This window comes from Ambystoma mexicanum, chromosome 4q, assembly GCF_040938575.1.
Source record: "Ambystoma mexicanum isolate Mex_15411 chromosome 4q, UKY_AmexF1_1, whole genome shotgun sequence".
NCBI classification, from domain to species: Eukaryota; Metazoa; Chordata; class Amphibia; order Caudata; family Ambystomatidae; genus Ambystoma; species Ambystoma mexicanum.
In genome coordinates this window covers 335,994,627-336,020,566 of record NC_090928.1, presented here as the reverse complement: position 1 = coordinate 336,020,566, position 25,940 = coordinate 335,994,627, and the positions used below count along the sequence as shown (strand labels likewise).

The 25,940-nt window shown below is 48.3% G+C and overlaps 1 protein-coding gene across 4 annotated transcripts in view; it reads left to right on the top strand.

The window, feature by feature from the left end:
* The window catches only part of CRIM1 (cysteine rich transmembrane BMP regulator 1), a 1,425,558-nt gene that overhangs the window by 516,783 nt on the left and 882,835 nt on the right, over positions 1–25,940 (top strand). For all 4 annotated transcript variants that reach the window (XM_069607924.1, XM_069607925.1, XM_069607923.1 and 1 more), the window contains one exon: positions 24,368–24,488. In XM_069607924.1, coding sequence (XP_069464025.1) covers positions 24,368–24,488 — 121 coding nt within the window. The remainder of the gene's footprint in view (positions 1–24,367; positions 24,489–25,940) is intronic.

The following is a 25,940-nucleotide window of genomic DNA, read 5'->3' as shown; positions in this document are numbered from 1 at the left end:
TTAAAGTCTTACACTGGGGTAAATTGTTGGATGGGAACGCTAGACTGTTTCCTGATGGAGATTAGATACAAAAGGCATTTGCCTTTGACCATATACGAAAGCTAGATAGCTCTTAGATAGTCGGGGTTGCTGATCACCAGCATCAATCTGTGGTTGGGGGAAGTCTGGGTTAGGGCAGGAATGCTTCACTCTAGGTTAGAGAGAGAAGGATGGGCACTAGGCATGTTGGAAATCAAAATAAAGACCCTTAAACATCATCTGGGAGTTGGTGTGTTCTTAAATCTATCTGTGGCAAGAGATAAGACTACAGCCTTCAAGCCTCCCTAGTGCAGGGAGCGGCCAGACAGTAGGTCTCCTAGAATCCGTATTTGTCCGGCCATTTTTGAGAGAATGAAAGCCTGGTCTGGGGAGGTGGGAGTCTCAGTGAAGGTCTAGGGAGAGCATATAGGGACACCCCTATTTTGAAGCCCCTATTGCCTTTCTCGTGTATGGTTTAATTCTTAATATAAATTGAAAACGTATTTTATTTGTCTCGTGAGTCATGGAGAACCTTGTCACAGTATCATACTTGCAGGTGTACATTTATTCTTCGGGTGCCATAAAATGTGTTGCCTTTCTTTTCAGTTATTGGCTGCCCTATTTCCTATGTAGCTTGCTATTCCAGTCTAGCCTGCATGTATTGAAGCTATTCATATTACGGCAGAATCCATAGAGGGCGAGTATGCTACAATGTCCCATTTCCTCAACAGCCCCGACAAATATCCTGGCAAGATGGTCACCTGTTAGTCGCTAACGACTTGCATTCCATCACCTGGCCCATCAAGTCTGTTAAATTCAATCCAATAAAGATTGGAACACCGTTCCAGACACCAGCAAAACCACACGGACCAGGTTGAACTGCTGGTAATACCTCGTGACCAAAACACAGGTGAATTGCGTAGCATCCTGCGTTTGGCCTGGAACGCAACATCTTGTTCTGAAATCGTCCACTTGCAGAGCCCTCTCACCAATCCCCAGCCCAGACAGCCTGAATGATGTGGGTACTCCTGGTTTTGCCCAGGGTTAACAAGGGACATCGGTGAAGTTACCGAATGTACCCTTTACTCCCTCCTAATAAAAACACGAGGACGAAAATATCAGAAAGATGTAAAACAAAGCAAACATTACTATATATGAAAAGTGAAAGCATAACTTAACCTTCCCCAGAGAGCAAACGCACGACCTGAAACTGAGTGAGGAAGTGGTCGTAAGTAGGAAGCGATCAGGCAAAGCTAGTATTCCCAGTCAGGTGACTTGCTTCTTTTGTTTCAACTACCCTTTTCGCTACCTCCCTTGAATTACATGATATAGTTACAGTAATGGCTATATTGTTTTTGATTCTGTGATTCACAAGCTAACAGACTGCGTAAAAGGAGCCTCAAGAGTTCACATCAAGCCGATCCCCTTAACGTTTCTTTTGTCACCCTGATTAGGCACCCCTAGGGAAATAAAATGCTGTACGATAACAGTTTGTGGTTACCTGCCTGCTTTAAATTCAAGTAGTACGCCCGGATTAGATTGTAGTGATTGTTGTCACCCACTGCAGCCGGAATTCTGATGGGCCGCATTGATAACGTCATTGAGGTTTTTGTGTGGTTTCAGTAACTACACTTACCTCGTTGGCTGTTAGTTCGATTCTTGATGGTTGTACGACTTTGTTTTGTTTTAATGGGGAGTCAAACCACCCCATAGTTTACCTCGCCTCCTACCCACACTGCACACACCCCTATTTTGGTAGTATAACCAACAAGAGTCCAGCTAAATGTCAACTAGAAAAGTTGAGTTGAAGAAACTACAGAGGATGGTAACAAAATGGCGCTAGAATGCCATCAGTGCATTTGGTGTTATTCTGTTTATTTTCAAAAGTGGCTCCGACATGGTGGTAAAAACATAAGAAATGGTTAGCATGACAGTACACCAAGTGACTGGCATATTTAGAAGTACATTTTTTAAAGCTGTTCTGCCCGAAAACTGCCTTGGTAATTCACACATTTGACTGCAAAGTTATGACATTTAGCTGATGGCAATAGAATGGCCCAGCCACCAAAGGTGAAACAAAACGGGTGATTGCCTAGCAGTTCGGGCTGGCCTGCTCCTAATGGTGGAAGTACCTGACTGATTTTCACATGGCTGTACTTCTGTTGCAATGTCCCAAACTGGTTAAAAAAGGGTGGCGTGGAAGGTTGCGCAGAGCAATGCCTGTGGTTTAGATTTATTCAAAACCTTCCACCCATCACTTTTTTGGTTATAGTTTTGTCTGCTTTCTGAGAGGTTGTATTCCCAGATGTGGGTCCCTTGCACGCTGCGTAATAAGGAACCAAGCTGCAATTGCTTGGGTTTCCCTGCAGGGGAGACCTGGCCTGGAAGTTCCGGCTGTGCTGCTCCCATTGGTGGCTGATATGCACATGGCTGTACCCCTTTTGCAATGGCCCAGACAAGGTAAAAAAACTGTGGTGTGGAAAGTTGACCAGAGGAGTGCCACTGGCTCAGATTTATTCAAAACCTCACACTGTTTACTTTTTTTGGTTATAGTTTGGCAGCCACCAGAGGTGCCATACTCGTATGTCTCATCCCCTTTCCTCCATCCTTGTGGGCGTCCCCAACATGGGACGGTACCGGACCCTTTGGATCTCAAAAATTTAGCTTCCCCTTTTAATGTAGTATAGCATGCAGAGCGCTGCCTCTGGCGTGGGAACACCCTCCTCCCACTGTGGCCCCACCCTCTGGGTGCCTCAGCTCAGCCCCTTTTTCCGGATGGACGGCCCTGGCAGCCAGCACAGAGACTTTTTTAGCTTCCCACTTGCTCTCCGTTTGTTTTTTAAATTCTTATTTCACTTCCCTTCGGTGCCTCGCCTCCCCCGGACATGTCGGCCACAGGAGCATTCACGAGATGTGCCTCATGCAAACACTTGTTTCCGGCCTCAGACCCCCATGCATGAGTGTTTGGAACCAGACCACCGCTGGGACTCGTGTTCGGCCTGCAGTGCTCTCGGTCACAGGACATTGAAGAATAGTTTGTTGCGTTGTAGGGAGAACTTCCTTTCTTCTCCACCCCACCTTAAGGACTCAGTCTCCAGGACATCTTGTCACAACAAGGCTCTGTTCCACTTGCCATGGTCACTCCTTCCCTGGGATTCCAGCGGATCTGGGTTCTTCGGGTTCAGGTTCTGGCAGACCCGAGACCTCTAAAGCTACTGGGTCCTAAACTGTCAGACTCGTCCTCTTCTACCCCAGGGGGTAAGGGATCGAGTGCCACCTCCAAGAGTCTCTTTGGCTAGATACATCATGGCTACCGGAACAGGTGCGAGGGCTCCCTGCCTACTGCAGCTCGCTCTGAGGCCTTGAGTTAAGGCGTTACAACTACCGGCTGTCCGGCTGAGGGATCAGTGTCTATCCGTGGGATCTCTGAGGTCGACTCCTCAGCTTCGGTGCAAGACCTAAGCTGTATCCTCTCGTGTCTGAGGCCTATCTTGGCTCCAGGCTCCACGCCCTCACGTCAAGGGCGTGGCACAGGGGTTTAAAAAGGCAGAGCAGCACGTGGCATAGCAGGCAGGTAGCCATCTTGCATCCGGCTCAAGGCCTGCCAGTGCTTTCGCACATCAAGTGGGCTTTGCAGGATGTTTCGAGCCACCTTACCCCTGGTAGCGGCAGTGGATCTTACGGTGCAGGGTTTTGGTCCCCTCGGGGGTAGATTACCCATTACAGCCGTACAGCTACATGCACCAGGTGCCTCGGTCCTTTGACCAGGAGCGGAGGCCCAGCGCATCAGAGGGCAGGCCCTTGAGGGACCCAGCAGCTAGTGAGGACCACTTCTTCGAGCATTTCTTCCTCTTCATGCATTCCCCTCAGATGAAGGGGCTCCTGAAGGCCATTGTGAAGGTCATCCGTAGGTGGCGCCGGCCCCCTAAACTGGGTACTCCTTCCATTCCTCCTGCACTCCCGGTGCCAGTCCCTCCAGTTTCAGGGCCTACCAGTTGTTCCGACCCCTCCACCTGCACCACCACGGCTCCCCTCAACAGCTGTTGGACCTGTCGACAGCGCCAGACCTGGGGGGGTGGCACTCCGGCACCTGTGTCCCAGTGCCTGTGAAAGAGTGGGATGATGACGCCCAGGGCGATGTGCCCTCTGCATCCATCATGGCCTTTCATGACTTCCTTCAGGGCCTGATGGAGTTCTTGGGTGTCCCTCTTCCTGATGAGACCTCCCAGGAGCCAGGTGTGCTAGCAGAGGTCTTGGGGAAACGCACCATGATCCTGTCTGGCATCCCCCTCCAGAAGGATGTCCTGCTGGTGGCGTGAAAGGTCTGGGAGAAACCCAGTGCCAACGCCCAGATGAACAAGAAGTTGGCAGCAGGTTTAGGCTGACGGACAGGGAGCCAATCCTTCTTGCCTCCCACCTGCAGCCCCATTTCTCTGTGGTAGCTGCAACCTCTGTGTATTCTAAATCATTGTCTTCATCTTCCTCTGTGGGAGCCCCCTCCAGTTGCCACTCGAAGGAGGACAAAGTCCTTGAGTCCTTGGGAAAGGGATGTTACTCCATCTCAGGACTGCATCTGCGGCAAGCCAACGTGGATGCCCTCTTGGCTGTGGCTAACCAGAAGCGGTGGCGGGAGCTTGGTGAATTTCTGCCCGACCTCCCTTCAGTCAAGCAAGCCTCCTTAAAGGCTGCTCTGGCAGACGCCCGGGCCATTGCGCAGGACCTAATGGAGTCTTCGTCTCCCACTTCGACAAAGCCAGCAGATGGCTGTGCTTTGGGGTCGAGATGAGAAGGACGGCGTGGATGCATGCCACAAAGTTCATCTGGCGTTCAGGAGCGAATCCTGGATCTGCCCTTTGAGGGCGTGGACCTTTTTTCATTCATTGTCCAACGACGAGTTGACGAAGAAGAGAACCTCCACTCTAACCACCAAGTCCTTGGCCATCCTGACGAAACCAGGCCAGAAATCCTTCCCTCAGTCCCAAGGCAGGACTCAGTTCAAGCCCTGCGCCTTCTCCGGTTTCAAGGGGTTCTAGGACTGCAGTACCAGGAAGTCCGACAAGTCACCCAGCGACAACAGGAGGAGGCAGCAGCGGACGTTGTGCAGGTTTTTCTGCTCCCCCTCCTCGGATGCCAAGAAGCCGTGACGTCAAGGTCGGGGAACACAGTTTGCCTGTGGGGGGCCGTATGGCTTTTTTCCAGGACGCTTGGAAGAGTCTTTTCAGCAACCCGTGGATCGTATCGGTAGTCTCCACGGGCTTCAGTCTTCCTCTTCCTTTGCCGCTACCATCGTCTCCTCCTCTTTGACAGATTGGGCCTCTGGCTTTCTTACAGGAGTTCCTTTTGCTCTTTGAGATGCAGGCGATAGAACTGGTTCCTCTCGTAGACAGGAGCTTCGTTTAATATTCCAGGATTTTTGTGGTACTGAAGAATTACCAGGCTGGCCAGAGGGTAGTACTGGACCTGTAATTTCCGCTGGAACAATTCAAGATGATTACTCCCGCGCACATAGCCGAGTCTGTGTGCAGGGATAGGATGTGTTCCCTGGACCTCAAGGATGCGTACCTGCGATTGCTAGATGGGCACATGCATCGGAAGTTTCTGTGGTTCACGATCATGTCGTACCATGGTGCTTCCCTTGGTCTGAACTCTGCCCCTCACGTCTTCACAAAGTGGATTAACTCAGTGGCAGGCCTCCTCCGCTTGGAGGGCCATCATCTATACCCTTATTTGGATGACTGGCTGGTGAGGGTGGGGTCGCCCGAATAGGTGGTGCACTCCTGCCAGAGAGTGGCAGATATCCTTCATCCGCTGGGTTTTTCCCTCAACCACAGGAAAGCAGCTAGGTCCGTATCAGGAACTGGTCTTCCTAGGGCTGTTTTTGACCACCACCATGTAGCGGGTGTTACCCACACCTGAGAGGGTTATGTCCCTCAGCAAGGCGTGGTACACTTTCTGGCCAATTAGACCACCTCTGTATGTTGGTTCCAGCACATTCTGGGCCCGATGGCCTCCCGCGTGCTCTTTGTACAGCACACTTGCCTCCAGATGAGACCCCTCCAGCTCCATCTGGTTGCCAATTGGGATCAGGAGACGAGGTCTGTAGGACAGGATCCCAATACCACTGCTCCTGCTGCCCGATCTTTGCTGGTGGCTGATGGACGGCAATGTTTTGGGAGCCCCCTTCACCTGGCCGGATTCTATTCTGGTGGTGACGACATACTCCTCTTTCGGGCTTGGGGTTACTCTGAAGGGCTACGCGATTCATGGCAAATGGTCGAGGACTGAAGCCTTCCTGCATATCAATCTGCTCGAGCTTGGGACAGTGGGCCTGGCCCGCGAGGCATTTTTACCCCTCATCCGGGACAGGTCTGTTCTGGTCAGGACAAGCAATTCTACTTGAACAAGCAGGGTGTCACCCGTTCCCCTCCATCCCCCCGCCCCCTCCTCTGCATGGAGGCGGTATCAATTTGGGATTGGGCCCTGATGCAGGGGATTTGGATTTCAGCAGTCCGCCTCCTGGGGAATAGCAATGCAGAAGCAGACCAGTTGAGTCGCTTGGAGTTAAACACCTACAAGTGGGAGTTGCACAACGACTCCTTGTTGCCCCTGTTCCAGCGTTGAGGGTTCGCGGACCTGGATTTGATCATATCCCCAGTAATGCCAAGTGTCCAAGTTTGCTTCATGGGCAGGTCGGAGGTCACTGGGAGACGCCTTCCAGATCTGTTGGCACAGCGTTGGGTGTTGTGTTCCCGCCCACCCCTCTGCCCCAACTTACACTCTTCAAGTTCTGGGCCTCCGTGGGTTGCAGGCTCATCCAGGTTGCCACCCACTGGCCTTCGAGATCCAGGTTTTCGGGTCTGCTGAAGTTGTGCTTCCAGGGTCCGTTCATCTCCCGATCCCCAGCAGAGGTTTCCTGACACAGCAGGATGGGGCAGTGGAACATCTGACCCCAGCCAAACTGGCCCCGAAAGCCTGGTTCCTGATCAGCTGAGGCTTCAACACGCTCAATTTTTGGATAACAACTGGTACATCATTTAGCAGGCGAGTAGGCCCTAGACTCGGTCCCAGTATAAGAGCAAATGGACTAGGTTTTGCCATTGAGCTCCACGACAAGCGGCTGGACCCTGTCCTCTGAATGACGTACTAACTTTTTCTGTGCATCTGTCACGGTCTGGAGTTCAGGTGAATACTTGCCGCGTGTATTCGGCGGCCATCTGGGCTTACAAGAATTCCCCTGAGCATATTTTCAGCAGCCAACCTGGTGGCTAAGGCCCACCTTCAGGATGTCTCTAGGCTTTTTCCTCCAGTGCACAGACCTCATCTGGTCTGTGGACCTCAATGTGGTTCTGGTGGCTTTGCAAAGCAAGCCTTCCGAGCTGATGGTTTCTGTGGTCATCCGCTTGGTGATGCTAAAGATTGATTGATTTATTGGTGGCTCTCACCTCTACGTGCAAGGTTAGGGAGCTGTAGGCGTGGTCTTTGTGCGAGCCCTTCACCATGCTTCACAACAAACAACAAAATCATTTTACGCACTTGCCCACATTTCTTGCACGAGGTGGTCTCTCCATTTCATCTGAATCAAGGAATCTGCCTGCAGGTGTTCTTCCTGAAGTCGGAGGTAGAGGGGGCCCTGCATTATTTGGACTTAAAGAGGGTCTTCAAGTCTTATCTCTGACGAAATCCTTTTGGAAGTCCCAGTCATTGTTTGTAACTTTTAGAGGCTCCTCCCCAGCTCTCAGCCTTTTAAGGCTTCCATCGCCCGTTGGATGGTTCAGGCCATTTCGGAGGCATATTTGGCCACAGACGAACCTGTTCCTGAGGGGATTCATGCTCATGCGGTCAGTGCCAAGGCCACAGCCAGCGCGTTTCATGGACACACTTCTTGAGGATATCATCAGCAAGGCTGCTACCTGGGCCACTCCGTCTGCCTTCTGTAAGTATTATTCACTGGACACCAGCTCCAGATGCGTTTCAGAGTTTGGTCAAGTGGTTCTGAAGAACCTTTTTGCTTCATCCTAGGTATGAGGCAGGTTTTATCACATCTCCACCCTAAGTTTCTTGCTAGTATGGAGGAGATAGGACATATGAGTAATTAAAGTTCCTCCCTGTAGTGACTAGAGTACTCGTAGTCCATAGTCCCCTTTCCTCCATACATCCCACCCACCTTCCACCGCTAGTATTCCAAGGGCTAATATGTAGATTTGTAGCCAGGTATCGAAGTATCTGTTGTGTTCAAAGGGGACTGAGGTGAGGTGCTGGAGGGCGCAGCCTTGGCGTGGCGGTCCCACCCCTGAGGTTGCGGCCATGCACGCTATACTAAATTTAAAGGGGCAGCTCAATTTTTTTTTTGTTGCCAAAGGTTCCAGTGCTGTGCCCGTGTTGGGGGCCACCCACAAGGATGGAGCAAATAAATGGACTGAGTACTCTAGTCACTCAAGTGAGTAACTTTAATATATGGGGCCAGAAGAAAAATGGAGCTGCACAGACATACAGGCTAGGTGAATGTGGAACGAGTGGTTTCTAGGTCCAACAGGCATAAGTGCGGGTAGCTCACAGAATGTGTCGCGAAAACGAAAGCTAAACCTATGGAAAAAAAAAACAATGCAGGATTGGCCCACTGAGAAAGTTGAACCCCAGAGCCAACCCAGTCAATCAGCATAGTTGCGTTATAAAAAAAGGCGAGAATTTTGTACATGGTTCCCTGCGCAGGGGGCCAAGAGGGGTAGTTCTGAGGACATTTCTATTACCCATGTTGGGGGTGCATGTGTGCTTGATTTTGTGGCCCAACAGCAGATTTCAAAATTTCAGACTTGTCTGCACCTTTTTCAGAAAATAAGAAAGCAGAGTGGTTTAATGACTTTGGTGTGGACATCTTGGAAAGTTAGGCCTGCTGTCGCTTTCAACCGTTTTTCGACAGTGCTTTTTTGGTGAAGTCTTTTCCATAAGATCAGATATCCAGAAACTGCACTTACATTCTAGTCCAGTTTTCAGGATAATCAACAACTATGCAAATACTAATAAAAAAAATGTATGCAGATGTTTTGCAATCTTATTCATTGTGTTTGTCCCGAAAAACTGCCACAGACGTTGCTTTTTGTTGAGTCAACAAACTCGCAATGCTGCAAATATGGATAAAGCACGAGACTTGCAGCTCAAACCAAACGTATTAATTGGGCACGAAGACGTTACCTTCTATTGTGGCAGGCATATTTTTGATTCTTGCAGATGTTAAAAATCTCCATCTGTTTATTTTAAAACTATCCAGACACAACACCGTTTCAAATGTGATCGTCTAATGAATTGTGCTCTAATCTTTGTGGAACACATAAGTGTGTTTGTTCCAACACCTTTAGATGTGAGGAAAATCAGTAACGTGCTATTGGTGGTGTTTTTTCTTCTCGTTTGAGAGCCAACTCTCAAGGTCATGAAATGAAGCTGATCACCGAAACAATGCAAATTGCACAGGCACATTTTAATTTTGTTTTGTAGAATGTTGAACTGCCTAATGGTGAAATTGCGGGAACGGTAGCGTACGTTTGCCTCTTGAAAATAATCGCACACAATTGTGCATGTTTGAAACGGGGGGATTTGGCTGTGGAACAGCGTCTCCGCTGGGGTCATTTATCCTGTTTAATTTAAACACGCAACAAATAAATAACCCAGGCTAACCCTTAAACTGCCATTACATTGTTGCCTTTCGGTGTTTCTCGGCAGTGCCAACTATTTGTCCAGAGGCTTAAAGTTAACAGCTTCTGTCAAAACCGCAAAATGAGTTATGGCTTCCACCCACTGGGTTTCGTCTACACTTTGCATTTCTATTCATGCCGCATTAGTTTGTGGTGATTGAAGGGATGGAGGCTAATACCCAATACCTCAATAGTGACTTTAAAACAACCAATTTTAAAGTTGCGTTTCCACTTGCAATCTCGCAGGATACTGTTGGTACTGGGGTAGTGGTTTAAATATTAGTGTCTGCCAAGTGCAACACACGTTTCATCAGGGCAAACACATTACGCATTCCATTTTGTTTTAATGCTCACAGTATTGTCCTCTAAAACCTATGTTACGACCCATCACCTGCCCGTTCTTTCTTCGGTCTCTAAAACATATTGTGATGCGCTTTTTTTCACCTTCAGTCTGGGAATCTTCAATAATCTATCGATAGATCATCAATTATAGATACATTTCGAATTCTACCAAGGTGGCGTGCCCTGATCTAACGCCCACATTACACTATCCCAACCCAAACATCTGGGCTAAAAAACGGGCCGTATTTAGGCTTCATGTTCAGTTTTATTAAAATAGCAAATCAAGGGGGAACGTGGCTTACCAGGTAGGATACCTAGGGACTCAACCCCCCGACCCCTTTCCCGACACAAACCCTGTTTCACGGACAACAGCTGACTGTGAGAGAAAATGGACTAACACCAGAGCTGTATGTGTGACGTCCCAACACAAGGATCAAGCAGAGTCAGGCATTTACTGATAATTACACACACCTGACTTCCATCACACTTCACCACATGGATAAATGGCGTAGCACAAAAGAACACTCTGAGCAAGGCAAAACACACGAGGTAGTGGCAGCTCCCAGATGGCAGTTTAATACGAGGAGACGGCATGACCAGAAAGGGTTGCAAGGAGGGAATTCCCCTTTGCCTTTTCAGAGGGAGAACTACTTTCTTGAGCCCTTGAGAATGACATAAGACTGGGAATTAAAACTGAAGAAAGGTGCATTCTGTCTCGAAAGTACCCGGGGCTCTCCTGCTTCGATTTCTGAGGCCAGGTGGTGGGGCTAGGGGGTCTGTTGATTGCTGCTGTGGTACTGTCCTTGGCTCCTACAACAAAGCCGCTCCAGTAAAGTCAGCAGAGCCGGTGAGTCAGGGAGACGGATAGCAGACCGGTCTGTGTTGGAACGAAGGTTCCAAGAGGCAACATTGCATGAAAAAATCTGTAAAGAAAAGAGTGTAAGGCATGTGTGATGAGCGACACAAATATAATTGAATATCTAAGGAGTGACTGAACTTTTGAAACCAGGGTAGATGCCGTATACAGAGTGGTCCGCCGCCTCGTGGGTGCACATTCGAAGGACTCTGGTAGTCCTCCTTCTCCAGCATGGGGTCTGGCATGGATTCACATGCTCATGAATATTCCCCGTCGTCAGGCCGGGAATCCTCGGTAAAGAAGAAATCGGTATCAGTTTCGTTTCTGATCTCTTTCTCAGTAGTAACCAATCACTGGTCTCTGGGTCATACTGCCCCAGCCAATGACTGCCCTCTCCCTAATCCCCGCCTCTGGCAGCCATCTTCAGATTTTTACCGCACGCTCAAGTGTTGGGAGTCCTCGTGTTTAGCTCTCAAGCTTTTGATCCGTTTTGGTGCTTTTTCAAAGAGATTTTTTCATTTTTCGGTCAAATAGAGCCTCAAGCTCCACCGTCTCTACATCCGATTAACGGGGATCCGTGTCGGATTTTTCTACGCCCCTCAAGGGTGAAGATTTCGTCGAGTTACGCTTCTTGGAGGATTCCAGAAGTTTCTGCGGCCTACCCGAACATGGCCCAGGAGAAAGGAAGCTTGACGCCCGGAAAGCTGTTCAGGGTCTGCCCTGGGTGCCAGCTGCAGAATGTGTTCAAGGAGGACGAGGACTCGAGGCCCTGGAGATCTTGCAAGAAGGCGAAGTGGCGTCGAATCACGCCATTACGGTGGCAACGGACATTGCCGATACCGGTTTCCGCAAGCTAGGCAACAGCGTTTGCCTTAGACGACGAGGGTGGCTCAAGGCGACGGATTTCCGCCAGGACATACAAGCCAAGGTTTTGGACATGCCATTCGACGGGAACAATCTGTTTGGGAAAATAGTGGATGAGTCCCTCCAAGCCATCAAGGCGGACACGGAGACAGGTAAGGCCCTAGGCGTTCTCCAGCAACGAAGGCCGTCCTTTCGGAGCACCGGAGGCAAGCAGGGTGCTTCCAAGGAATTCAGCGGTGGCTCCTCTACATACCGCCAAGCGGCCCGCTCATCCTCTCAGGAAGCCTATAGAGGACGAGGCAAGTTGTGTGGACCCTGCCGTCGTCGCCAGGGAGGCCAATGCGGCAAGGCGTCCTCCAAGCAAGATTGAACCGACAGCTGTGTCGGGGCCCCCACCGAAGCACCCCGGTGGGAGGCCGGCTGGCGAAGTTCGTCAGCATGTGGGAGTCCATCTCCACCGACTGTTGGGTGCTGGACGCCCTGGCCCAGGGGCACGCCCTCGAATTTCTAAAAAAGTGCCCCTGCATTACACCCATGGCCAGAAAAGAAAATCCCATCCCTCAACTGCTTTTGGAGGTAAGGGCGATGCTCAAAAAAGATGCCATCGAGCTCGTAACGAAGAGGCTCTGGGGCTCCGGAGTATACTCAAGGTATTTCCTTGTGAAAAAGAAGACAGGAGGATGGCGCCCCATCCGGGACCTGCGACGACTGAACAAGTACATCAAGGCACAGAAGTTCTCGATGGTCACCCTCCAGCACGTGCTGGGACAGCTGGAGGAGGGCGATTTCCTGTCGTCGTTGGATTTGGAGGATGCGTACTTCCACATCCCCATCCTAAAAGGACACCGAAGGTTCCTCAGGTTCGTGGTCCAAGGACGGCACTACCAGTTCAAGGTCCTCCCGTTTGGATTGAAGTCGGCACCTAGGGTGTTCACCAAGTGCCTTGCACCGGTGGCTGAGCCTGCAGGGGATCCACGTCTACCCCTACCTGGACGACTGGCTCATCCGAGCAAGGACAAGGAAGCTCGCCGTAGATCACACAGCGAAGACCGCCCAGCTGCTCACGGACCTGGGATTCTCCATCAACTTTCCCAAATCCCAACTGGTCCAGTTGCAAGTCGCACTGTTTCTGGGAGCTAAGCTCGACACAGTGGCGCGTCTGACCTTGCCGTCGGAGGAAATGACAAAGGCCATCCTGGGCAAGGTGCAGCGTATGCTGGCCGCAGACGTGGCCAGGGTGAGGTCCATCAAGTCCCTCCTCGGGATGATGTCCTCCTACATATATCTCGCGCGCCTGTGCAGGCTTCGGATGCGCCCTCTGCAAGAGTTCCTCGACGCCCACTGGATCCAAGCGACGGGCAGCTTCGAGGACAGGATCCCGCTCAACGAGACCTTCCGACGAGCGATCCGGTGGTGGGGCACCCGCGCTCATCTGACGGCGGGCACAGACTTTCAGACCCCACCCCACCAGATAATGGTGATGACAGATGCCTCCCTGGAAGGGTGAGGAGCGCACACCGGAGAACTTGAGGCCTTTGGCTCCCGGAGGAGAAACCGCTTCACATCAACATCCTGGAGCTCCGTGCAGTGTTCTGGGCCCTCAGGCCCTTTCTCCCGTCCCTCAAGGGCAAGGTGGTGAGAAACTTCACCGACAACACCACCACGATGTTCTACATCCGGAAGCAGGGAGGAACCAGATCCCCAGCCCTCTCCAAGGAAGCCCAGGATCTGTGGCATTGGGCCGTCACCCAAGTGTTGTTTCCAGTGCCCTTTCATCTGGCAGGGATAAAGAACACCATCACCGAATCACTCAGCAGGGAGCTGCGTTCATGCTACGAGTGGGAACTACATCAGGATCAAGTGGATCAACTCCGACGATGGGGAAAACCGCAGATCGACCTGTTCACGACAGCGACAAACTCCAAGTGCCAGAGGTTCACCAGCAGGTTGCCCCAGCCGAGGAGCATGGGCGATGCCTTCTCGTTCCCCTGGGACGGCCTGTTCCTATATGCGTTCCCTCCGTTGCCGTTGCTGCTCAGACTTGTCAACCAGCTCAAGAGGTCCCGGTGCAGGATGATCCTCGTCGCACCGGCATGGCCGAGGTAGATCTGGTTACCGGACCTTCTGGACTTGTCAGCGTCCCGACCAGTCAAGCTGCCGACGGACGCAGATCTTCTCTCCAGAGAAGGAGGCGCCATACTTCATCACGACCCGGAGTCGCTGAACTTGCAGGCCTGGCTCCTGCAGCACTAGAGTTTGGAGGGTATGATATCCCGGCTGACTGCAGAGAGGTCCTTGCAAAGGCCAGGGCGTCCTCAACTCTCAAGTGCTACGGACATAAGTGGAAGAGGTTCTCTGTCTGGTGCCGTGCACAGAAGATTAACCCTCTACGGATTACGGCCCCTCAAGTGCTGCCGTACCTACTGTCGCTGGCCAAGGCTAGACTGGCTCACGCCTCCATCAAGATGCATCTGGCTGCGATCTCCCGATACACCAGAACCACAGGACGGGCGTCCTTGTGGTCCCATCGCCTGATGAAGGAATTTATGAAGGGACTGTTCCAATCGTTCCCACCGGTAAAGGCCCCTGCCCCGGCGTGGGAGCCCAATGTAGTGCTGACCAGGCTCATGGGGGCGCCATTCGAGCCGCTGCCTTCGGCACCGTTGAAGTTCCTGACGTGGAAGACTGCGTTTCTTGTGGCCATCACCTCTGCACGACGAATGGAGAGATCCAGGCCCTATCCTGCAAGCCTCCATACTTGACTTTTCACGACACGAGGGTGGTGCTGAGGACGCACCCCACCTTTATGCCCAAGGTGCCGTCGGACTTCCACCTCAACAAGCCCTTGGTGTTACCTGTTTTCTTCCCGTCGCCTTCGTCACCGGCCGAGAGGACTTTGCACTCGCTGGATGTGGCTAGAGCGCTGAAGTTCCACGTGGACCACACTAAGTTTTCGGAAGACATCACAGCTATCTGTGAACTTTGGACCTGTGAACCAAGGGAAGGCTCTCTCGAAGGCTTCCATTTCCAGATGGCTCTCCGGCTGCATCATGCACTGTCATCGGTCGGCAAACCGACCGTTGCCTGGCTGTCCGAGAGTCCATTCGACCAGAGCTATCGCTGCTACCACGGCGTTCTTGTCTGGTGTTCCCCTGCTGGACATCTGCAGGGCTGCTACGTGGAGGTCGACGCACACCTTCACGAGATTCTACTGCGTCGACCGGGATTCCAGGGAGGAGTCCAGGGTCGGCCAAGCGGTGCTGCGCAACTTGTTCGCCTAAGGTGAGCCTGGTGAGGAGGTCAGAATTGCTTAATGTTGAGTTTTTGATATAATGCTTAATGTTGAGCCTTTGCCACCTCCCGTTGGTTGTGCATGTGTGTACTGCTATGTATTCTTATATTCATGAGCATGTGAATCCATGCCAGACCCCATGCTGGAGAAGGAACAAGTTGCGTACCTGTAACTGTTGTTCTCCAGCATGGGTCTGGCATGGATTTACATGCAAACCCTCCCTCCTACCCCTCTGCGGCTCTTCACTTGGTCATACTGCCACTTTGCGTGCTACCAAATCTGAAGATGGCTGCCAGAGGTGGGGCTTAGGGAGAGGGCAGTCATTGGCTGGGGGCAGTATGACCCAGAGACCAGTGATTGGTTACTACTGAGAAAGACAGATCAGAAACGAAACTGATACTGATTTTTTTTCTTAACCGAGGATTCCCGGCCTGACAGGGAATATTCATGAGCATGTGAATCCATGCCAGACCCATGCTGGAGAACAACAGTTACAGGTAATTAACTTGTTCCAACTGAGAGTGTAACATTTTAAACTGTGAAAATCAAAGTGGTCCTGCAATGGGTCAAGCTAAACCCTGTGCACATTCGAAAGTCTCCGATTGCTAATATGAACTGTAATTGAACTGTGCATGGCTGAGGGAGATTAATTGTGTAAAAGGGATCTGAGCCTAGCTGAGGTAGATCCAGGGTGAACCGTGAGTCACCACAAGAAACTATATTCTATAAGCAGTGGAAAGATGATCTGAACCCGGAAGGGGGGGATCCAAACTAAAGATTGTGGTAGGAAAGGTATCTGAGCCCGGCTGAGGGGGATCTAGGGTGAAGAGTGAATCCCCCGACTTGAATATTTGTAAAGGAACTTTTCTTTGTTTTGGTACATCAGGCCCTCTGAATCAAGAGACTTTGATAACTTAACACTTGGGCACAGAAGGCCCTGATGTTGGTAATGGAACTGTCCTCGTACCGAAGAAGCCCAAGAGTGTGCAACCGCCTTGTCCCGTGCTGAAAACATGGGGAAGGGAGGCCAACGGCCTCAACATCCTGACTTATCATTTTGTGAACACTGTTTTCTTTTTCATTAACATTTCCCCACACCATTTGTAAATTAGCTGTAAGGATTGGCAATTGTTTTTTTTGTTTTTTAGTATAGGCCCTTTTATTTTTACAAGACTCCACTAGGACTGCGTTATTATTTGCTGGTCGTAGCTCGCTGCCATCTTTAGATTCAGGTCTAGATTGGCATTTATCACACCCTTGATAAAGTTCAATAAACACCCTTGAACTGTGGTCACTTGTGTCTGTCTTACTTTGAGAATGTGGCTTCCATACAGGCAACAGTCGGCTTATTCTTGTCCCAAACTGGCTGTGTGAGTGCTGGCTGTGTGCGAGACGGGGGGCACAGCCCATGAAATTGTGACAGTCCCGCAAAATGCTGTATGGTTGGCCACCCTACACAACCCATCCCTGTTTTCCCACCTTGCGCTTCACCTGGGCATGTGTAGCTGCCAATGTGGCATAAAGTGAACAGGAACTCACACAAAGGGGCTTTTCCTTACTCGTGTGAATCTTTTTGGGCCATTTCAATACAATCTCATCTAAGTGGCTGCATGTTAATGATGTCCCTGTTAATTCATCTATTGCAGCTGTGACTGCATATAGGTAGGCAGCCAGGGCAAGCACCTGCCCACTTCACAAATCTGCTCACCTTTCACTCGTTTCCTTTTCACCTATACATCATTCTTTTCAAACCCCCATTTTTCCTTCCCTGTTCTTCCTTCCCTCTCACCCTCTTTCCTTTTATCTTACTCCCCTCTCCTGTTCTTTTTGCCCACTTTCCATTTCTGCCAAAGGTTCTGTTTTATGAAGATCCTGGTCTCTAATTCATTCTGCTGCTATTCGCAGACTCCCCTGCTTTCACTCTCACTTTTTCCCTCCCTCCATGGCTCTGTGGGCTATATTGACACACTCCGCTATGCTATGCGGCATCACTGATAGTTATGGTGCAAGGAACTGCAACAATGGCAGCAAAACTCTTGTGTGCAGCAAAAACCTCCAAAACCGCGCATCTTAACACACAAAAAGACAGAGGCACAACCTGACACCCATGGTGCAAGTGTGGTGGGATAGAGCACACACTGCAATAAAACTAGCCAGTGGGCTCCATGACCAGCAAACGGAGGTTGGTGAGAGAAGTAGCGTTTTGCAAATGAAACCCCAAAATGTACCTATAAATGACATTTGCTTTGTTGCTAAAGATTCCGAAATTCCTATAATGCAACACTTCTCAACATTCAAAATCTTGCTTGGTGCTAAAATTCATGTAATCTAATGAAGCATGGCGAATATGCAAAGTCTTAAAGTGTAAAGAGCAAAACATGTCCTCAGACAAACTGGATTGTCTGTAAACTGACAGCCTCTGTCAGAATCTGTGTGCAGTATCCTGGGCTACCTGTGAATGACAGCTGTCAGAGGAGCTCCTGATGAAACCTCAAAGTGATCTAAACTAAAAATCTGCTGGATCAGCAAACGTAAAAGGATTGGGGCTGAACGGAATACAGATTTCAGTTGTGTTTTTTATCCCACAGACTTGAAGCTAAGAAAGTAATGTATTTGTTTGATGCAACAAATTTGTTTTTTCCTGGATTAAAAAGTTAAGGATAAATTAGCCTGCTTGAGCTGCAAGAAGTGGAACCGGTTTCTTCCAGGGCGAGGGAAAATCCTCTCAGCAGAAACTCACTGGTATATAATTGTGGGTTAGCCTAGATTTTTGTCTACAGAAAGAGAATGAACAATAGCAGACCCTTCAGCCCAGGAAACGGAGGTGTGAAAGGGACATAAACTGCTCCTGGATGGACTTCCCCCAAGGAGGGCTATGCTCCTGGACTCACAGGAGAGAAAAGGGGCGTACCATTTGCTTTTCAGAATGAACAATGACCAATTTTTAAGAAACTCACAACTTGTGATTCAAAGTGGTGAAAAATATACAAAGGACAGATCTGTTAGTCTAATTTTTGGCTGTCTGTTTTAATAGGCGGTAGAACTGTGTAACATGTTCTGGACAGGAATGGCAGTATGTGGTTTTATGTGAATGGTATTAATACTAGAATTGTGAAAAGGTACACACAAATCCCCATGTTAAAAACACACATTTGTAGAAAGTTGCAGAACATTTGGAAAATGTATTCATGGCAAAAAGGACAAAATTCTGTAGAAAGTTGAAACAAGATCCTACCGATGGGGGATTTTGAGGAACAGATGCTACATAAAATATGGAATCTTTGTGTGTGATTTGTGTAGAGGTGACAAATTTAGAAATATGTATTTAGGACAAAATCCGATTTTGAGACCAGTGGCTAAATGGAGGTTTCTAAGAACTGTAAAGCAAACCATAACATGTGACCTCATCCGGCCTTGATCCAATCATTCAGATGCAAGTCGGAGATGAAGTTTTGATCCAATCCCAGTGCACAGGGGCAAGCTTAGCTAAGCCGGCCCATTCACCCATTTTGTGATGTCATTTGAAAGGCTAAATCGAAACAGCTGACAATACATAGAGACTCAGTGATCCACTCACTTTCCTGATTCCGGTGTAGCAGTCTGATCCAGCATTCTACATCCAGCCTTTAACATCCTTCCAGATCCAGATGCCAAGACTCTTGCCAGCAGCAGAGAACTACTGATTTCAGCAAGGTCCAAATCCTCAAACTTATTCTCACCACCCAGTGAAGTGCTCTGGGGTGAAAAGGCCTTTTGAACTAGCACCCTGAAACACTCTGGCTTGCTACCACAAGGCTTGCCTGCACACAAGAAGGACAGATCCTGTGCAAACCCGGTGACCCGCCTAGCTGATCCAGTCCCGCGCCTGATGTGCTGTCCTTCCTAGACCAGACCCAATCCAATTACCAGAACTGACGGTCCCATTTAATTACAAAGGACTGTAAGTATTAATGGGAAGAACAGTGACCCATAGTATATTTGCATTGTTTTATCCCAATCTCAACCCATCCTATCTGTAAATTCCAAATCCTAGTATTGTCAACCTTGCAATGATTTTCTCATTTGTTTTTATAAAATCACGTCATTAGTGATTTTGAGTAACTAAAGTGAATCCCAGAAAGAAATTGAGTATCCACCACGTGAAGGGTTACGCTGGCCACGTAACACTGGAGATTCATGTCTGGCATCCTCTTTTTCATAGTCCTAATATAGCGTAATCAAACCCACCTGTCATTTTCAAAGTGCATTTCTGTTTTCCATTCTCGCGCCTATTTTTCAAAAACGCCCCTCACTAAAACCTCTATAACGCACTACGATTTTATGATAGAAACGAAATTTCAACACAAAACAGTGGGATTCACCCGTTCTAGCAAAAATCGTACAAGGAAAGGTTTGCTGCGATTTGACATTCTGAGAAATTTTGCACGTGTGAAATAGCTTTAATTTATTTCCCACTTGGACTTTGACATTTCAAAAGTTTTTTTCTGACTAAATCATTGCTTGTAACTGTTCAAAGCGGCTCCCATAGGAATTTTTAATAGTTTAAGTATTTTTTACCACATTGGGTGTTTTTCGCTCAGTCAATTCCAAAGACAATTTCAAAGCCATCCTGACAGCTGACAAGTCCATTCCGTTTTTCTCTTGTGCTTGAAGGGGGAAGGTGGGAGTGATATTCTGTTTGATTTGTGCTATTACGGAATACCTGATCTCTCCTCACATCTGTTTATTTGCCTATTGGTTGGTTGAGGGGTGTTACAGGGGGAACCCCTAACCATAGTGCTATCTGTTCCAAACCAACCCAAAAGTATTCTTTTCTGTGATGTATTTGTTTTTGTGCTCAGACCTTGAATCATAGTGCATTAAAGATATTATTCAGTGTTCTGTCACCCCATTGCTGATTATTGTTACCTATTAAAATATATTGTGATTTGAAATTCTAAATACATAAATATTTAACCTTTGCAAACTAGCCTGATTCCTGGTTCAGTGTGACCGGTGGGGTGGTGGGGTCTCAGGAGAAGGGTTTGATATGAGTGGTATATCGGTCAGAATTTTGAACCTATAGATAAAAATAAATAAGGGTTTCATTTGCGCACTACATGCTGGACGGAACTTGGGTGTGTGCCGGTTTGAAATCACTTACATCACACACCATTTGCCTTTACATTGCTGCCTCTCCACTCCTCACTCACCTCCGTTCTCCTGCCCTCCCTCAACCTTCATTTCTCTCTGGCTTTTTGGACCTCCTTATTCCCCATTCTCCTTACACCCTGAACTCCCAGCTCTCCATTTACCCTCCCTTTTATCCTCCTTAGCCCTGCATTTCCCCTCTTGTGCCTCAATAACTATTGCCCCATTCTCCTGCACTTGTTCATTCTCTGTACCGATTCACCCTTTTCCCATGCACCCTTTTACCCTCACCCAGCTCCCTTCACTCACCTCTTCTGCCTTTCTCACTCTGTCTCCCACCCCACATTTCTGCCCTCTTTCACTCTCCCCTTTTCTGTCTTATGTCACTTGCCCCATCTCTACTTTCCTCCCTCACGACCCGGACATTTCTGCTTCATTTCCATTCACTGCCCTGCAGCAGGGCCCTGTGGAACTGGAGGTGATGGGTTGTAGTTAAGGGGTCTTTCAAGGGCCAAAGGCAGACCCACCAAAAAAATCCAAATTAGTTAACCCCCGATATGTTTTAAGATTAAAAGGTGCACTCTTTAAAGTCTGATGTTGAATGATATTTCAAGTGTGTGGGGTAAGAACACTGCGCCATGAATGAAATGGAGGTGTATGCTGTAGGAATTATCTTGTGATATCACCTCCTGTAATGTTCTTTTCCAATGTCCATGTTATTGCCTTGAAACCTATAGTTTCCAACATTAGCTTCAGGCTTGATTATTCAATATTACCATTTAAAAAACATTGTATTTTATGATTTAAAGTGCAGACCTAGCTTGAGAGCAGCAGAGCGCTGTACAGAGTGTGGGTAGGCAGCGTTTGGGCTGGCATCTTTTAACAGCGCATTACTGTGAGTTGAGGTCTGTGCGTTGGTATGTGCATCCATTGGAAATGGTCCTTGGCCAGGTGTTTCTGAAATTGACAGCAAAACCCGGAGAGGGAGTTTCAGAGGTCTCCAGCTAGAGTCGGACCCCTAAAAACAGACAAGTGTAAATAAACACAACTTTAAAAAATATAGCATTTGTCCTTTAAAGTTAATCATTGTACAAATCCACCCTCTCTAGGCTCCGCCTCCCTGAGCCGCACACCCGGGGCCCTCTGTCTTTTTTGCACCCAGGCCCTTTGTCCAAAATATGCCACTGTGCTGAGATGTACTTGTACACAGCAGAGCTATTTTTTGCAGCTTGGTGTGTGACCTTTGACACCTGTAGAAATGTGCTCCCTTCCTTTGTGGTAGTTGTCACCTATGTATCAAGTGCTTTTTGTGTTTTTAGCTCCTTGATGGGCTGGCTCTACACTCCTGGTGCTTGGGCAGGCTCAATGTCCACAAGCCTCTACCCTTTAGTGAGTGATAATTCACTCTTATTTGTTGGGTATTTATAATGCACCTATACACAATGTGGAGAGTAAGTGTGAGAAATTTGACTATCCACATGGTGGGTGTGGGTTCGCCTGGGCATTTTCGAAAATATAAAATAAATTGATCATGGTAGACTTACCTCAGGAAAATGTATGTGGTTAATCCACACACATTTTCATATGGCCACACTACAACAAACACATAGACCTGTGTACTCTGGCATGGACACAGCCTACAGGCACCGTTCACCACCGTCCTATTTAGTTGGAATGTGAAAGCAGAGGAGGGCATGATGTCATCCCAAGAAGGGAGAAGGACAAAGGATTAACTGACAAAGGCACCATGTCATCGCCCTGCTCTTTTGTTAGGCCTTCCAGCGATTAACATACCAATCAGGGGTACTTCAAACAGGCCCACATGGGGCCTGCCTGCAGAGGAAAACAAAGGAGATGGGAAACCCAACAACCTTTCATTTGTACCTGTGTCAACCAGAAGCCAGATCCCGCCTCTCGGTGTCAATGCCAGTGAACCGACATGTCTGTGTCTATTGTTGCAGTAGGCCACCCCGCTAGGGCGACCCCTTTCATAAGATACGAGAATGTGGTTTGCAGAAGCCAGAGATTCTGGTCTCAAAGCATCTTCAAGGAAGACCTGCTGCTTTAACAAGAACCACACTGGGAGGACCATTAACCAGTGAGAATCTTTCATCGCAGCAGATAGGAAGATGCGTGGGACCTAATATCACAAGGGAGTGAGCCCAGTGCTCTTTCTGTTGAGAGGAGATTCTTGTCATGTTAGTTCTGGGACACCCTGTTTTACCCCTTTACCTTTTCCTGTTGCAAAGCACTCTGGTGTTGACCTCACTGATTGAGAGTTGTTGGTAGGGACCCCAGGATTGGTTCACTAAGGTAGGCTTGACCTACAAAAATCACTGTGGCCCACTTGACTTTAAAAGAGGGCCGGAGCCCCTCTTTAAGCAGATCATTTGAAGACTTCACAAGAAGAAAGAAAGAAGAACTCCTCTTTGGACCCTGGCTGAAAGTATAGTCTGCTTTACAGCTTCCGCCATTGAAGGAAGTCCAGGACATCCAAAGAAGGAAGAAAGGTCCATCCCCTTCACTTCTCCCAGGGAACAGAGGGAGAAAAGAACTCTGAGGTCCATCCAACTGCTTCAGAACTGGTACCCATCCAGCACACAGCATGCCCTGCTAGGCTCTGCAGCAAGCTCCCTGGACAGGGAGTGCCAGCACGTCTTTGCACCTAAAACCAAGTACAATGTAGCTGCCTGCAACACACTCCTGAGCTTTGGGCCGTGTGCCTTAAATGACGACACAAGGCCACTGAAGAAGCTGGGAGAAGTGCAACAACAAGCATCTACTGCCGTCCGCCTGAAAGGACATTCTTCAGCCAGTCTAGTTCCTCGATCCGCAACCGACTGCAACGTTGACTGTTGTCAAGTCACGGTTGCTGAAAGAAACTCCTGACGTCTTGACCCGTGCTTCTGAACTTCTGATCAGCACTGAGACAAGGATTCCTGTCCCCGAGTCACCTTGAAGGCCATCCAGCAGCCATTCTTCTAGCTTTGCTCGCCAAACCGTTTTACCGCCTGATACCTGCTACTAACTCCTGTCTCGAACTGTCGCAGATGCCTGAAAAGCACCCTGAAGCTGACTCGACCCTGTCGAGCAACCAATAACCACTACAGCAAAAGGTAAATTGTGGTTCTGTCCCCCTGGCCCTTCCCAAAGCCCACTAGATACATTCCAAGACCAAGAGTCCATAGCAAACTATTGTGGTTAACCAAACCATTTACCGTCCTGTCTTTATCCAGAGTGCATCCCTTTTCCTTCTTCAAAACGGTTTCTCTGCATTCCATTACAGGGTGGGCTGTAATTAGTAGTGTTATTAGACTTTCTGTTGTGATAATAATAAAGTAGATATTTTTATACAACCAGGACTGGACACTCATTGGGTACTAATTGTATTTTTGCTGTGCTGCAAATAACCAATGATCCACGACTTTTAGTGGAGATAAGCCTGCTGTTCCGTCCACGTTACCAACATTGGACAAGGTTGTTTATCATTTTAATTGCATGCTTGTTTAATCCAATTGGTTCAGATCCATTCTGTTGTATTGGAGGTGTAAGGCTGATTGATTGTTTAGAACCCGATATTCCCCCCTGGACCACTGGCACCCCTGAATTTGATTTGTGTCAGTACGAAATAGTGTGAAGTGTGCCTGGAAAGGCATCAGTGCATTTTCTTGCATGACTAGCACCTTGCAACTTGAAATACCACTTGAAATGGTTACCTAATTGCTTGGGATTTGCAACTATCTGGGGATTCTGCATTGCAAAAGTCTTCACATCTTCAATGGGTGATATTTCAGGATGCAGGCGAACAAAGTTGTCCTGGTGGCTGTGGACATTATGTACAATAGTAACCTAGCATGGAAAGTAAAATGATATAGAAGGAAGGAATGCAAAAACCTAAATCCAAAATGCGCACCACGATGCTAATTAGTTGCCACGTTGGTTTTTTGTTGCATAGTGATGGGAAACTGTGATTTCATGCTGACATTGGGCATTTTGAGGATACGAAATGTTTGTATGTATGGGTATTTCTTAGTCCGTCATAGCCTAATGTATTGCTGTACCATAATTTCCCCCATTGCCTGGTTTTTATTGACATAGATTTTTCTGTATGTAGTAGATTCCAGTGGACTTTTCCATGCTAATGTGTGCCTGCCTTTTCTCTCCTTATCTTTCTACCAGTATTCAGTGTGGATTGTAGCACAGTGGAGTGCCCCCCAGTCCAACAGGTTGTCTGCCCACCAGATAGCTATGAAACCCAAGTCAGGCTTACAGCTGACGGCTGCTGCACCCTTCCAACAAGGTATGCAAGTCTTTGTGTTCTTTATGCCTTTTTCTTTCATGGGCAAATGGAAAATAGGATTGTTACAAAAGCACTTAACTGCCTTAACTTTGTCGAAGAGGCTCAAACATGGGGCTGGTGTCCTCATGTCTGATGCCAGTAGCATGTGATTTGGGGCACGGATTTAGATTCCAGTTTCTTCATTTATTGGTTCTGGCACAAGTTTCAGTCATAAAACGGTTGTTGTGCAGTAGAAGGAAACTACACCGCCCCCAAAGGACAACGTTTTTTGTGCATTAAGAAAATGTGACCATGGTACATCACATTCCCCACCAACCAAAGATCGGAGTCGGGCTCACAGTTGCCTGTGCCTTGCCTTCTGATAACATATGCCGAAAGGCAGCTTCAGACACATTGTGAGGCCCACTGGACAGCTATGGGAGTTGTTGAGCTTTGCAAGAGGATGGGCATTAAACACCTAATCCGACGTTCGTCGAGCAAGGATAGGGAGCTAGCCGGAACCCATTTTGGGAGGTTTACGGGATCGAAGCCCACTTACCACAGGATTTTGTGGTTCCATTATGAAGACAAATTGTGCATTTTACAGCACTAATGTTCTAAAGACCTTGTCGGTGAAAACGATGTTTTACATGACCTGGCAGTGTGTGTCGTGTGAATAGAAAGGCTTATGTGCCTCTGAAGTGTACAGTACTGTGCACCGCTTCCCACTAGTCTCACGTACCAGTGTAGGGGTGTCCATTGCATAAAACAGAACCTGTCCCATGCTTCACCCTGGTCGAGCTTACACGTTGTTCTGGTGAATAGACATTGCCGTATTCTTCATAAAGCAATAATAGTGTAATAATCCATGAGTGAGGCTTTGTCCGACTAGCATATGCTGAACTGATTAACTGCCAGAATGAGGCACATTATGAGGGTTTGCCCAGGATTCCGCAGTTTGTTTAAATGGCAAAACTGCGATTCGAGCCCAGGCTGGACGTTACCCACTTGATCACATTTCGGCTCAGGTCAGAGTGCAATACGTTATTTATTTGTGAACCTTAGGCTTTGAAGACATAAAATAATAAATTATTTTAATAACATTTGCAAAATATCACCCTTTCTATTCATTTGATGCGCTAGAAGAAAAATGCGTCGAATGTTGAAACCCACTTAGTAAAAAAAAGAGCGTGACTTTAGCTTTACTTTTTATCACCCTACATGGACGATTACAAGTACCAGAATGCAATTTGGTATGAACCTAAAAGGCTTGTCTTGGATTTAGTACTTCACACCAGATGACCCTCTTAATGTCCTTATTCGGCAGACATGCACATTGCTAGTCCTCATGGGCAGTAAAGGTGTAGGCAAAGCATAACCTTTTTTTCTATGTGGACAAGCAGAACAAGGTGCAGAGTAGATGGATAACTAGGGACATTACTCTACAGACGCTCATGCACTGCCTATTTTTCA